Source organism: Aethalodelphis obliquidens, unplaced genomic scaffold (genome assembly GCF_003676395.1).
Source record: "Aethalodelphis obliquidens isolate GAN/ISIS:26980383/991018 unplaced genomic scaffold, ASM367639v1 scaffold27, whole genome shotgun sequence".
Classification (NCBI taxonomy): Eukaryota; Metazoa; Chordata; class Mammalia; order Artiodactyla; family Delphinidae; genus Aethalodelphis; species Aethalodelphis obliquidens.
The window spans coordinates 9,779,929-9,794,843 of record NW_020837971.1 but is presented as its reverse complement, the minus strand read 5'-3'; the positions used below and the strand labels follow the sequence as shown (position 1 = coordinate 9,794,843).

Here is a 14,915-nt window from a genome sequence, read left to right as displayed (position 1 = left end):
AAAAAACTACAAATAGAACTACCATATGACCCAGCAATCCCACTACTGGGCATATACCCTGAGAAAACCATAATTCAAAAAGAGTCATGTACCAAAATGTTCATTGCAGCTCTATTTACAATAGCCCGGAGATGGAAACAACCTAAGTGTCTATCAACGGATGAATGGATAAAGATGTGGCCATATATACAATGGAGTATTACTCAGCCATAAAAAGAAACAATATTGAGCTATTTGTACTGAGGTGGATAGACCTAGAGTCTGTCATACGGAGTGAAGTAAGTCAGAAAGACAAAGACAAATACCGTATGCTAACACATATATATGGAATTTAAGAAAAAAAAAAAAGTCATGAAGAACCTAGGGGTAAGACAGGAATAAAGACACAGACCTACTAGAGAATGGACTTGAGGATATGGGAAGCGGGAAGGGTAAGCTGTGACAAAGCGAGAGAGACGCATGGACATATATACACTACCAAACGTAAGGTAGATAGCTAGTGGGAAGCAGCCGCATAGCACAGGGAGATCAGCTCGGTGCTTTGTGACCGCCTGGAGGGGTGGGATAGGGAGGGTGGGAGGGAGACGCAAGAGGGAAGACATATGGGAACATATGTATATGTATAACTGATTCACTTTGTAATAAAGCAGAAACTAACACACCATTGTAAAGCTATTATACTCCAATAAAGATGTAAAAAATAAATAAATAAATAAACATCACTCACCAATTCTACACCTATTACTCCTGCACCAATGACAACCATCTTTTCTGGAACTTTTTTTAAAGACAAAGCACCTGTAGATGACACTACTGTATCTTCATCAATCTGTAATTTTAAAAAAAGATACAATCAAAATTATTTGGAAAAACCTACTGATTATAAACTGTGATCTCACTCAGTATAATCACTAAAAATACTAAGTCATTTATTTGCTTTGAGCTACTTACAACTTTTATCCATAGACTCAATTTTAACAAAACCCATTAAAAATGCTCACTTAAGGGCTTCCCTGGTGGCGCAGTGGTTGAGAGTCCGCCTGCCGATGCAGGGGACACGGGTTCGTGCCCCGATCCGGGAAGATCCCACATGCCACGGAGCGGCTGGGCCCGTGAGCCATGGCCGCTGAGCCTGTGCGTCCGGAGCCTGTGCTCTGCAGTGGGAGAGGCCACGACAGTGAGAGGCCCGTGTAACGCAAAAAAAAAAAAAAAAAAAAAAAGCTCACTTAAAAAAAATGCTCACTTAAAAATTTATCATTCAGCATTTCAAAACAAAATGGTCAATTTCAACTTCATATTGAATTGAAATATATCTTAATATACAGTGTTCTATTTCTGGTCACGATCACTGGAGAATAAAGACAGGCAATTTTCCAAAGCTGAATGACTGTCAACATATAGTACTTCAGTCAGAGACCTGTCATTCAAAGTTCATAAAGAGCATAAAGTCGTTTATAAAACATATTTCTGTAGGAAGGTTGTGACAGTTGTAAAACATGTAAATACCGTAATTCCAGGAAAAGGAGTGACTTCTGAACCTGTGGCTATAAGAATGTTCTTTGTATCAATAACTTGAGTGCTGCCATCGGCTTTCGTAGCGGTGACCTGATTTTTCCCAGTTATCTTTCCATATCCATTTACATGAGCAACCTTTATAAAATAATGTTTATAAATTCACAAAGTTTAAAATAATTTTTTGGAGTAACAAATATGATTAATAAGAAAAAACTATTAAATAATTTATCCAATAAAAAATACTTCCCTACTTAGTAATGCTACGTATGGAACAGCAAACGTTTTGTTATATGTATCAGGGAAATCTATTTCAGGTTAACATACTGTTTTAAATTAAATATTCTCCAGCAGCCAAGTTCTAATAACATCACTGTGAGCATAAAGCAATGTTAAGGTGTATATAAAATAAAGCAAAAATTTGAACATTAAACACACTGACCTTATTCTGTTTGAATAAGTGGGCAATTCCACCCGTTAAAGCTTTTACTGCATTACTCTTCTGCTCCATCATCTTCTCTAAATTCAAGCGAACTTCAGACACTGTAATTTGTTAAATAAATCTTTAGTCCATAGCTAAATTCCTGGAGCAACGTGTGATATTTTTCACTAATCAAGGTCTAAAAAACTGCAGCCTAATACTTACAGAACTGTATAAAAGGCAGTATTAAAAATATTTAATCTAACAACTGATACAATAATCGTAGCTGGCAAAAGGCAAACAGCATCCTATCACAATAACAGAACCTATTACACACTGTAAAGAGTCCATCTTCAGGAAAAACCAAGTCCAAAATAAAACATTATACCCATTATGACAATATATTCTCCAAAGACCTTATGATAACTATAAATCTGGAAGAGATTTAAATTTAAGTATTGATAAAAATGACAAAGTAAAACATCACTGGAAATTGCAAAGGGGTAAATTTCATGAAACTACTAAAAATACACATTTGAAAACTTCAAATACAGAAGCTTAATATAAAAGAATTTAATAAACTAGATTTTACTCACTCATTTAATTCAGAAGAAAACCCTGAAGCAACTCAGAAGATAAAGAAACTCAAACTCAACAGAACATTACATGTAATACCTCAGAAATCAGCTCATGCAACCAACACATTATCTTAAAGATGAGGAAAGAGAGGCCCTGAGAGATTTGATTTACCTAAAGTCACAGAGCTAGAACCTGAAGCTTTACCTACAATGCACGTCTTTGACTAACCCTGTCTCTTCTTTCCTTTGTGGGTACAGAAAGTGAGTTTTGATTTTACTTTTCATCTAGCTTAATATATTTGCTTTAATGTATATACATCACTCCTATACCTTCCTGCCTGCCTACACTACAGCCCAATCTTTCAGAAACCTACCGCTACAAAGAAATAAATGAAGGAAAATCAATTAACACACTCCCCCTTCAACCAAGGTGTGTTTTGGCCCCTCCTAGAAGGAAGATATATCTATATCTCTATGTATTTCTATATCTATATCTGTATATTATATATATCTGTAAACAACAGTAACTGGAGAAGAAGGATGAAATGAAAACAGTCCAAAAAGAATGGCAGGAGATATGACATAACAAATTAAAACGTTATGAAATGTCCTTCTTTTCCACTATGCTGCATCCTTCCCCCTCTCCCTGCATCTCTTTCCACTACCAACAACTTAAGGAGACTTTGCTTCCTTCACCATTATTTGCCCATGGCACTCAGGAATCCAGCACCTCCCAATGATCTCTAGGTTTCAGGGAAATAAAAACTGACTCCTCTCTCCCTCCCTCCCTCCCTCCCTCTCTCTCTCTCTCTCTCTCTCACACACACACACACACACACACACACACACACACACACACACACACGTTAGCAAAGGAACACAAGATGTCATAGTAGGAATATGAATTTAAGCCTTCTTTCTTAAATAAATCTTCTCACATTAAGATCTTTTTCTTACTCTTCCCTCACTGAACATATATTACACACTCATGAGACACAAGTCAAGTTAAGCCAGAAGAGTCAAGTTAAGTGATAATACTGCTAAATATGAAAGGTATACATACTTTCAATTCCTCTAGATGCAAAATCTTTTCCGTGGGCCATATGGTAATAATGAGAGTTATTCAATAAAGCCTAAAGGAAATAGACTCAATTATCAAATTTCACAAACTATATATAATCAAAAACCACTTACAAAATGACATTCTCTACGTGAAATAGCATATAGGACTACACCAATTCAGTTTCTGTTCTTACATAATTAATCTAAGACAAACAATAACGACTTAAACGTTCAACAAACAAGAATGAAAAAAACTACTTTCTTTAAAAGCAATGAATTAAATACACACTTCAGAAAGGCAGGTTAAAAAAGCAGTCATATTTTCATATATAAAGGGCCTAAAAGAAGAATTTACTACCTATTATCTGTTTCACTGTAAAGGAAAGCTAAAAAGAAAAAAGGTGGAACATCAGAATCTGTCATCAGAGCCTAGCTCAAAGGCTAGGCATTCTGAGACAAGGAAGGTATTTCAGGAACGTATGGCAGACTGATGACAGTACGCTTAAGTTTTAACAAGGGAAAAACGTGTTTTTATCATCCCTGGTTTATTTTTTAATAACTGTATTAGTTTAATATTCTAATCTCAATATATCCTTCTAGCTGGTGGCTAATGAAAAAATTTCTGCACTGCACAAAACATATGCTCACCTTAGAAGGAATACAACCAACGTTCAAGCATGTTCCACCGAGTGTCTCATTTTTCTCAACGCAGACGGCCTACAACCAAAGAAAACATTATTTACTGCACATAACCTGCAATGTTTCGGTTCACTAAAATTCCAAATGTATCTGTCTTAATTCTTCTACAAAACATGCTACTGAAGCTGTGTTTGTGAGAATGAAATAGACTCCTTTATAATTTATTATTTGAATAATACTAACCCAAAAGCAAATTATTCTAAAAGATATTTTTGTTTAACAACCAAATACATGTTTTTGGCTCTATTACTATATCTTCCAAAGTGTGATTAGAAGCCAAAACAAAAAAGTATTGGGGGGAGGGGAAAAATAATGACTTCACTTTGCATTTCATGGAAATACTACAATCAAATAAACTCTCTCTCTTCATCAGTCTCAGGCCTAAATATAATTTATAGAATTAAGAAAGTATTTACCATTATTAATTACCTGCAAAGTACTTTGTGAATGTGATCAACTCTTGCCAAATGAAAAGGAATCAACACGTAGTCTGAGCCTAAACCTTACCTTGAAGCCTAACTGGGCAGCTTTAATAGCAGCAACATATCCTCCAGGACCAGAACCTATCACTGTTACATCAGCATCAACTACAATAAAAGCAAATTGATACAAAACAATAAATTGCTTAATATTGACCAAAAAGAGTACATTAAAAAAAAATCTTACATTTTATACCTCCAAGAAAGTACAAATAATCAGCATTTTCTACACAGTACTATTCATTCCTAGGTACCTGATGTTCTTTGACATAACTGAAAATGGCACAGATTTTTAAATTTTGTTTTCTATTTATTCATTACAGCATACAAAAATATAACTGAGTTTTGTACCCACTGACCTTGCTAAATTCCATAGTTTCATAACAGACAGGCATTTACTAACACATCTGTATGAAGGAAAGAGCCTGAGCTTTGGATTCTGACATAGCTGGCTTCAAATCTCAGCTCCTGTCACTTATTAGTTGTGTGACTAAGTGACCTCATTTTTCTGTCATATAGGAACAATAACACTGTCTTAAATGATTGATGTTTGGATTAAATAAGATAATTTTGTATAATACTTTAGTTCTCTCAATAAATTTAAGACTGATTATAACCTTTTCAGGTACTTAACTTCTAAGATATCAGGGGGAAAACTCTGCTTCCCTATAATGCATGGCAAATACGTTTTGAACTTTATTTGAATAACGATACATTTTGTATAGTTTAAGATAATAGGCTAAACAGAACTCAATGAACTATTCTGGACATTTATCATATAAAGATAAGAAACTGAAAATTAACTTTGATCAGCAGCCTGAGGAATATAATAATTATGATACAAATATAAAATTAAGTCCAATTATTCCCATTCTCCTCAATCCAACATCAAATAAATCAACAATAACTGTTAAGAGTTAGAGACAGTCTCCCTTCTCCACCCCCCCAACTGTCATTGCAACCTAGCATTTAGCAGTTTTTAACACACTTTCACATATATTATCATGTTTTTCCCAGAACTTCCTAGGAGGAAGGTGAAGATGGCATATATTCGATATATCACAGATAAAAAACACTAGGTTCAGAGAGGTCAATTAACTTGCCCAAGGTCATCTAGCAATCGTGTGGCAGAGACAAAATTAAGTTTTCTGTCTCTCCTTCCAGTGGTATTTCCATTATTCAAACTACTCCATTCCTCCGTTTCACCCATCCCCAAGGGCAATAATCAAGCTTTATAATAACTAGCTATCTGACCTTAGATGAGCAATTTAACCTGCTTCAGCCTCAGTTTACTCATCTGCAAAATAAACAGTACAAGAAAATCTACCTCATAGGGCTGTAATACAGAATAAATAATGTATGCAAATAGCTTAGCATAGTACCTGGAACGTACATAGTAAGTATTCACTGTATAGTAACTATATTCTGACCTACAAAGACAGCAATTTTAATTTATCATCATCCCTCCCCCACCAAACCCACACCTCCTAGGGGATGGGAGTGTAGTATCATTCAAAAGACCTTTGCTGGCCTGAACAGAATCAAATAACCTCTATGTTGGACGACAACTAACAAGTTAGCCAACCCAGTTATCCACAAAATCTAAGGATCGTCCTACTGAATAAATCATAGTACTGATTCTCCTTGGTTATGTCAGATGATAATTAGGATTACTCAATACATGAAAAAAATATAGCTGGTCCAATACATGATAAAAGTATTGCTTCAATTTCTACTGATCCATTTATGCTTTTTGGCCACAATGCTTGGTTCACTCATTCACGTTCAGAATTAAGTATGTAATAAAATGTATTTCTATTTTCAAATCTTGAACCAAATCAGGACCTAAACAATATCCCTTAGTTTGGGTCCTAATTTTTAATTTCACAGTAATCTAAATACAAGCTCCAAAACATGTTTCTTTGCTGAATTTTTAAACATTTTTTTGGTTATAATATACATGTTTGTTGATTAAACACAAAAAAGCCAAAATACTTGCATTTTATTTCCCAATTTACTGTGTCATCTTAGGTCTTTTTAAAAACCGTAGAAAATACCAAGAAATAGTTCGCCTTGCACTGAAGATACTAAGTGCACCATTCCATCAGAATCCCACTAAAGTGCTAGGAAGCACAAAGATGAAGGGAAAAGGAAGTCTTCATCTGAAGATTTGTCAACTGGAAGTATAGAAGGGTATGATCCAATGCAACGGTTCAAAAATAAGCTATTATTTAGGGGAAGTACACCAATGTCTGCAATTTACCTTGAAACGCATCAGAAAAGTAAGAAGAATGAATGGATACGTATATGGATGAACAGATATGTGATAATGTAAGTATAGTAAAATGTGAAGAATCCATGGGTATTCACTGTAAAATTCTTGCAACTTTTCTAAATGTTTGAAATTTTTCATAATAAAATACTGGAAAAACAAACCAGCTAGCTTTCACCTTTACCAAAGGCTGCTTGTAAGTAACAGTTTACAATACCTGATTCTGACTCACCATCTCCTTGTCAAGAAGCATTTCTCAATTTTAAAGTAGTTTTAAAAATCAGGGTATAGAAAAGTAGTTAAACCAAATACATTAATTTAGGGAACACTTAATATATAATTTTACAAAACTAGCATCAGCCTTTAAAAGTGAAAAAGAAAAACTGAAAAGGATATACAAATTGATAACATAAGAGAACGATGACTAAGCCAAAATGGCAAAAGACAGCTGGATAGCAATCTTCATTTCAGGTGGCAGTAAAATGCCAGGAGAAAGCTATCGGGTTGATACTTTAAGAAATACTGGGGTACAATAAGAGGTGACTGACTTAATTAGTCAAAGCCATGAAATGAACCGAAAGAAAAAGCAGGAAGAACTGCTCTACAAGTTACTCTACAAATGTTACTTATTATATCATTATGAGGAAACTAAGGATACCACATTATCAAGGCTACCACTGAAATAAAGGTGTCCAGTTACAAACCAACTGTAATCATCAACAAATTACAACACATGTTTTAGGAAGTCAGTCGGCAATATTATCTGCCACTTGGATAATTTACATGCCAGGCAGTGAGCTAAATGCTTCCTGTTGTCTTATTTAAGCCTCGGCACATATCTGTTACACAGTTATTATTGCCATTTAACAGGGAGAAAATAAGGCTTGAGGGTAACGAAACAACCTATATAAGGTTGCACAATTAGTAACTGATCCAGCCAGGATTCAAGCCATATTCTTTAGATTCTGAAGCCTATGCTCCTACACCATTATGCCTCTCAAACACTCAGATGATCCCATAATCTCCAGGTCAATCAGGAACTCCAACTAAAATGACACAAAGCTCTTCATTATCAGAATGAAATCAAATTTCATGAATGCCTACCCTATGAGGAAATCATCACTACCTTCAAAAACTTTATGTTATAGTTAGGGGAAATAGGCACATATCAAAATGTAGATAAATCAAGATTATTTTTAAAACAAACAAAAAAAGGAATAGGAAAAGAAATATAAGGCAGTAATTATTAATTACCAATTTCACTAAATGAGTATAAGAGCTACTTGTTGTAATGTTTATTTGTTGTTTTGTTGATGGGGGGTGGGGGGGGTCTGTTTTAAAATCATCAATAGCCTGGGACTTCCCTGGCGGTCCAGTGGTTAAGACTCTGCACTTCCACTGCAGGGGGCACTGGTTCAATCCCTGGTCGGAGAACTAAGATCCCACATGTTGCGTGGTGCAGCCAAAAAAAAAAAAAAAACCACACCCAAAAAACAAAACAAAAACTACAATAAAATAATCAATAGCCTTAATCTTCAGTCTATTTCCATAGTCACATCCTCTACCTGTGATCACCCTAAACAGTTCAGCTTCAAAGAAAATCTTGAATTCTAATACTTTTACTTTCTGATGATAAACCTACAACCCTCTAGTCCATAACGAAAGAGAAACACAGTAAAAGAAGAAAGGATTTGAAGTTAAACAAACCTGAGTTCAAATATGAGCTCTACCATCTCTTAAATTCTTGGGAAAATTATTTAATCTCTCTGCGCTTCGATGCAACATAGGCATAACAGTGACAGTAATATCTACATCCCGGGTAGAGAGGTGAGAGATAAGGTATGTCAAGATCCTGGGAGAATGCCAGGTACACACTGGGCACTCAACATGTTTCTTCCCTTCTCAGATCCTCCTCCCAATTTTGGTCCTGCAGCCTCCAGTCCCCATCCCCACCCTCCTCAGCTACCACGATGTTACCTCCTGCCAAAACCCAACTAGGACTTTATTCTCTTGCTCCTCGTTGGTTTCCCTGCCTCTTGGTAGATAAAATCCAAGTTCCTATATACACATCTAAATCTCTTAGATAGCTATTTCTCCAGCCTCATCTTCCACCACATTCTGCTTATCAACCAATATCATGCAGTTTAAGCTTCAGCAATAATGAATTACTGGTACCTTACACGCACAGAATTGGGCTGGTCCACCCACATACATTCTGGCCCATCTACCTAGAAATAAATACTGACAGCAAGTATTTCACATTACAGACACAATTCTAAGCTCTTGGGCTACCAATGAACGACAGAGCCCTGGTTCTTACAGTCTAACGAGAGAAAAAGTTATTACAATAAAAACTCTGATCTGCAACCAAAACGAGCTTTAAAAACAACTCTGATTATATCATGTCCCTGCTTAAAACACTTCAACGACCTCCAATTGCCCTTAAAATAAAGAGTTAGGGTCTTCTGTAACCTGGAGAAGTCAACCGTCAACACATTTCAGCCACACTGGTCCTTTTCGGGCTCCTCAAATGCACTATGCTCCTTCTCGCATCGAAATATTCCCACATACACGTCTTTCTGCCTGGAACACCTCCTCCCATACCCACTCCCACCCCAACCCTTTTCAGATATCATCATTTCCTTAGAAAATAACTGTGGCCATTCCTGATCCATATACAGATATCATAACTCCCAATGCTCAGTTGGGAGCACTGGGACTCAGTGGAGTCCTTATCACAATTATTTGTTGGATGTTTATATTCCCCAGTGGACTGTAAACTATACAGCTGCATCTTGTCTGTCCTGTTCACTGTTGTATCCCAGCAACTAGTCCAATAACTAGCACACAGCAGATACTCCATATCTGTTGAAATAACGAATGAATAAATTAACATAGCAAATGTGACTGATGAAGGGCTGTAAGTCTATTCCTGCCACGAAACAGGTCATATCAACAACACACAATACTTTTCAAATCTTGATGAATTTGGTTCATATTCAAACACCTCCCAGATGCTGTAACAGGGACTGTATCATAATACGCTTGAACTCCTCAAGTTGGTCAAGCAATACTCATGTAACGAGGCAAGCCAAACAAAACAAGGATAAAGAGCGTAAGCTCTAGAGTCAGAAGAATTTTCCCAGCTCTGTCATTTCCTAGCTAAGCTCTCTCGACTCAGCTCCTGCATTCACTAAATGGGGAAAATAGCAGCACACACCTGGTAGGAGAGCCACAAGGATTAAAGACTGTGCCTGAGACAGAGTAAGCCCTCAATGCATCAGTTAATATCACTGTTGCTGCTGGGTACTCACTGTGTACCAGGCATCACACTGGATGCTTGTGATGGAGCATAACTAAAACAGACATGGCCCCAGAGTTTATTCAGTAAATATGCACTGAGTACCTACTGTACCATTTTTGGTGCCGAACAGTCACAAATCAGTCCTTGCCCTAATGAAGTGTGCACTCTTGAGGAAAGTACAGACATTAAATAAACACCTCAGACAAATATAAGTATGTACATAAAACACTTCTTACTTCATGCAACCAAAGACTTTATGCACGGAATCTACATGGGTACTAAGGGATTTATAATTTACTCGATGTCAAGGGATCACCAAATTATTGGATTCATGAGTGCTCAGTTATCCCCGTAACATTACAATCTAAGTTCCTGCCCAGGGACTGCCTGGCAAATAGAAGGTACTGAATAAATCCTCCTTGAATATGTAATACCAAAGGTGCAGAATGAACCATGAAAAGTCCTTACTTGCATGCTCTGGAAGAGAAAATCTAATATTTCTCCTGCTGAGCTGAGAAGAATAAGTAATAACCCCATTTAACAAAAGAGACAAAGAGGGGCTTCCCTGGTGGCGCAGTGGTTGAGAGTCTGCCTGCCAATGCAGGGGACACGGGTTCGTGCCCCGGTCCGGGAAGATCCCACATGCCGCGGAGCGGCTGCGCCCGTGAGCCATGGCCACTGAGCCTGCGGGTCCGGAGCCTGTGCTCCGCAACGGGAGAGGTCACAACAGTGAGAGGCCCGCGTACCGCAAAAAAAAAAAAAACAGACAATTTCAAATACTCCACAGTCTTGGTAATGGGAGGCCGAAGTATCTTACTATAAACCCATTAACTCCCTGTTTTAAATACTTTAAAAGATAAGGTACATATCCTTTACAGAAACTTCAAAAATATAGAAAAGTATAAAGAAAAAAGTATTCATAGTCCATAGCTTCCTTTCAGGGTACATTCTTCTAGTCTTTAAAACGTGCTTTTGATAAGCCCACCAAGATTTTCATTCAGCATGGAAAAAGATTTCTCACAATTCTAAACAGTGTTAAGCGACTAACACACTCAATCTTACCCAGTGGACAGAATTAAGCTTTTTGGGGTTTTTTTTGACCACACAGCACAGCAGGCAGGATCTTAGTTCCCCTACCAGGGATCAAAACCCATGATCCCTGCAGTGGAAGTGCCTAACTTTTTAAGTGTAAACATATAAAATCGCTCCTCTGCCCAACACCCTTCAGTGGTTTCCCCTCACACTTGGGAGTAAAATCCTGGCGGGCCTTATAAAACCCTCCATATCTGATCCCTGCCTAACTCTCTGATTTTATACTCTATGGGTCTCTGCTCTACCCACACCAGCCTTCTTGCAATTCCTTAAACCTCACAACTGAATTCTCACCTCAGACCCTTCTCACTGCTGTTTCCCTCTGCCTGAAATAAACTTCTCACTCCCTCACTTTACTCAGGCCCTTACACAGAAAAGCCCTGACGCCCTATCTAAAATAGCCTCCTTACCTCCCAATTACCAGCTTTCGTTTTCAAAGACCTCCCCAAATATTTCCCTGTTACTTGTGTACTGTTTGTCTTTTACCCCCAGACTATAAGTTCCATAACAGTAGGGCTTTGCCTCATTCACCACCCAGAACACACTAGATGCTCAATAAACATTTAAGTGAATAAACATATGAACAAATGAATTCTATGACCGATTACTTTATTATTAGTTACTCTACCATTCACTTGCTTTTACATTTAAACACAAAGGAAATATGACTTAATATAAGGAAAACCTGTTTTACTAAGTACTTACTTGGTTGATCTGCATAAGTTCTCAGTGGCACTGCAGAAACTCCTTGCAGACCATGAGATATTCGATTGAAATGGCCTCTCTGAAACAAAGAAAAGAAATGTTCCTATTATGTAAAGTATGATTTCAAAATATAGAACTCCTGAACGTCCTTGAAAACAATGAGTTAAGGCAAATGTATCAAGCAATGATTATTAATGTATCTTCCATTGCCACAGAGGTTACACATCAATTTCTCCTCTTCTGTAAAAACAGTCAGCTTACCACACTTTTCATTATGAACAGTCAACATCCCATTTCACATTTAACCTAACTAAAACATGTTACTCAACGGTGTTAAGTTTTATTAAATTTTCAGGAAACATGGCTAACTTTTGGTGCCAGGAATCATTTTAATGTCATAACTAAAGCGTTCAAAGTTCTAGCTTAAGTACTTGGATAATTTCATTATGCAATCCTTTTACACGTGATCCATGTACAACCTATGAAGATGTACCTGAACCGTCCAACAGGAATAGAAAATGAGACAAAATACCTTAGAAAAATGCACCAAGTAATGTACTCATATTCAAGAGCTACTACGGTTTTACAAACTGCATCATAATCTCCACAACAACCTCTAAATGTGGATGGCTACTATTTCCTAAGAACAGTGAGACACAAAGGAACAAAGCAAATAGCTCCTATCACAGAAGGCAAATGGGAAGCAGTGACAAAACCTACACTGAGCTAGTAACGTTGTCTATTTCAAGGCAATTCTTGCACCTGAGGTCAGGACAGCGGTCCAAAGAACAGCAGAATAAATATCAGTCCTGAGTTTTAGTCCCAGCTCTGCCTTTCACTAAAAGTACAACTCCTAGCATGTTACATTAACTTCGGAAAACATAAGCTACTCATCTTTGAAACAGAGGAGTCTGACTACTGTATTATTTTTAAGGTCTGCATCAATATTGTAACCAGGCACCAGCCCACATATATACACTTTGGCTGTATTCGGTACATAAATGAAAAAGGAAAGCTTTCCTGAGAATAACCTGTTACAATTAAAAATACGAGCTTCTAAGAGGGAAGTCAATGCACACTAGCTTAAAACTGCAAACACTGAAGGGACCTTCGAGGAATTCCTAGGGCTACGTGTTAGGGCTGACTCCGTCTGGGTCTTTCAAGCGGTGGCCCAAGGTTACCTGTCCACTACAGAAAAGCCACTCAGGGCCGGGCCGACGATGAGCAAAAGTTATGAAAAAGAGTCGACCATATGGGGCAAGGTAGACTCATACTTCCTCCGCCAAGGGGGCAAGGCCTACGTGCGACCGCCAGGCCCCACGGCCCAAGCTTGGGAGGGAACTGTGTGTGACTGCTGGCCGTAATACAACCGGCGGGGCCTCTCCACCGCCCAGGCCTCTGCCTCCGAACCGCTGCCCGGTCTGAGCCGGTTCAGGGGTGGAGCCGCAGCTGGTCCCGGCCTAGCCGCCGGCGTCTCCCACCCCCACCACTTAGGCCGCGTCCCGGACCCCGTCACCGGACCTCTCTGTGCCTCGGGCTCAGCACGACCCTACCCAGTCGGCCCTCACCTTAGCCAAAGAACAGTACACACGACTCCAGCTCTGCATCTTGCCGCTAGACTTTCCTTTCCGCCAAAAGCTTTCACCTCCACTAAGCGCCTCCGCCGCCTCGCCAAGGTCTCCCCGCGCTGCGCATGCACGAGCGCGGCCTACGTCATCGGTCGGGCGCCGCGCGATTGGCCCGCGCCGTGCGGACCAGACAGGCTCGGCGTCGTACACTGTCGTAAGAAGCGGAGTGCTTTGGGGCAGCGGGGAATGAGGGACCGTTCTAGGGGAATGAAAGTGTCGGGAGTTGCAATGTGATCTTATAGAATACTTGAAAGGCGTTTGCTATCGTAAAGCTATCGTTTGCTTAAAGCACACTACAAAAAGTAAAGTTTCACCAGTTCTTGATGCTGCTAGGCTGAGGAATCTCAGCACTTTCCGGGCACTATCTCACTTTATCCCTAACTATAGGAAGGATTCTGAGTATTTCTACTTCTTGGATGAGGCCCTGAGAGGTTAAACAACACCCCCAAGGTCTCACCAAGGACAGATAGCTGCAGCCCTGAAGTCAAAGCCTTTAGTCTTAATTACTGCTTTATAATCTCTCCCTCAGTTCAAATGCCGTGTAAGAGATGGGGTCAAAGACTGTGGTATCACCGGCATCCTGCTCTAAGTAACTAACCTAACTGGCAATGTTTAGAAAACACACTATCTTCTATCTCCTCAGGTGGGAAACACACCTCCCTGTTGAAGCAAATTAGAATGGGTGGGGGGTGGGGGTTGATATCATACTTTTTTAAGAGACACTGAAAACCATTGTCTTCAGAACTGAGCACGGAGATCTAAGGTCTGATCCTTGCTTTGCAATAACTCTGTATAGCGTGGATAAAACTTAATTCTACATTTCTTGAAAGTTTACTGCCCACGCACTGTGGATTTAGATACTAATTAGAAATTAATGGGAGTTCCCTGGCCGTCCAGTGGTTAAGACTCCACATTCTCACTGCCAAGGGCCCAGGTTCATCCCTGGTTGGGAAACTGAGATCCCATAAGCCTAAGCCGCGCAGCATGGCCAAAAAAAGAAAAAAGAAAAGAAAAGAAAAAAAGAAATTACTCCTTGCTGAGGTAAGCTGTTTCAGAAGAGAAGATATGAATGATATTTACTGTTTGTTATAGAGGCCAGCACTTTGTACTCAATATCCATTCTCCCTCTTCTTCCCTCTGTAGATAAGCATTTTGGCCATCTT

At 38.7% G+C, this 14,915-nt stretch overlaps 1 protein-coding gene across 6 annotated transcripts in view; it reads right to left on the bottom strand.

Annotated features, from left to right (window-relative positions):
- Positions 1-13,827, bottom strand: part of DLD (dihydrolipoamide dehydrogenase) — a 50,291-nt gene extending 36,464 nt beyond the window's left edge. For all 6 annotated transcript variants that reach the window (XR_003436556.1, XR_003436557.1, XR_003436558.1 and 3 more), the window contains exons 1-8: positions 13,693-13,827; positions 12,125-12,203; positions 4,780-4,859; positions 4,222-4,290; positions 3,575-3,644; positions 1,955-2,055; positions 1,507-1,650; positions 728-829 (exon numbers count right to left, since the gene is read on the bottom strand). Coding sequence is in view for 3 of the 6 variants with exons in the window: in XM_027123936.1 (XP_026979737.1) it covers positions 728-829; positions 1,507-1,650; positions 1,955-2,055; positions 3,575-3,644; positions 4,222-4,290; positions 4,780-4,859; positions 12,125-12,203; positions 13,693-13,731 (684 nt within the window). In the remaining 3 variants the exon portion in view is untranslated. The remainder of the gene's footprint in view (positions 1-727; positions 830-1,506; positions 1,651-1,954; positions 2,056-3,574; positions 3,645-4,221; positions 4,291-4,779; positions 4,860-12,124; positions 12,204-13,692) is intronic.
- Positions 13,828-14,915: the final 1,088 nt, after the last annotated feature.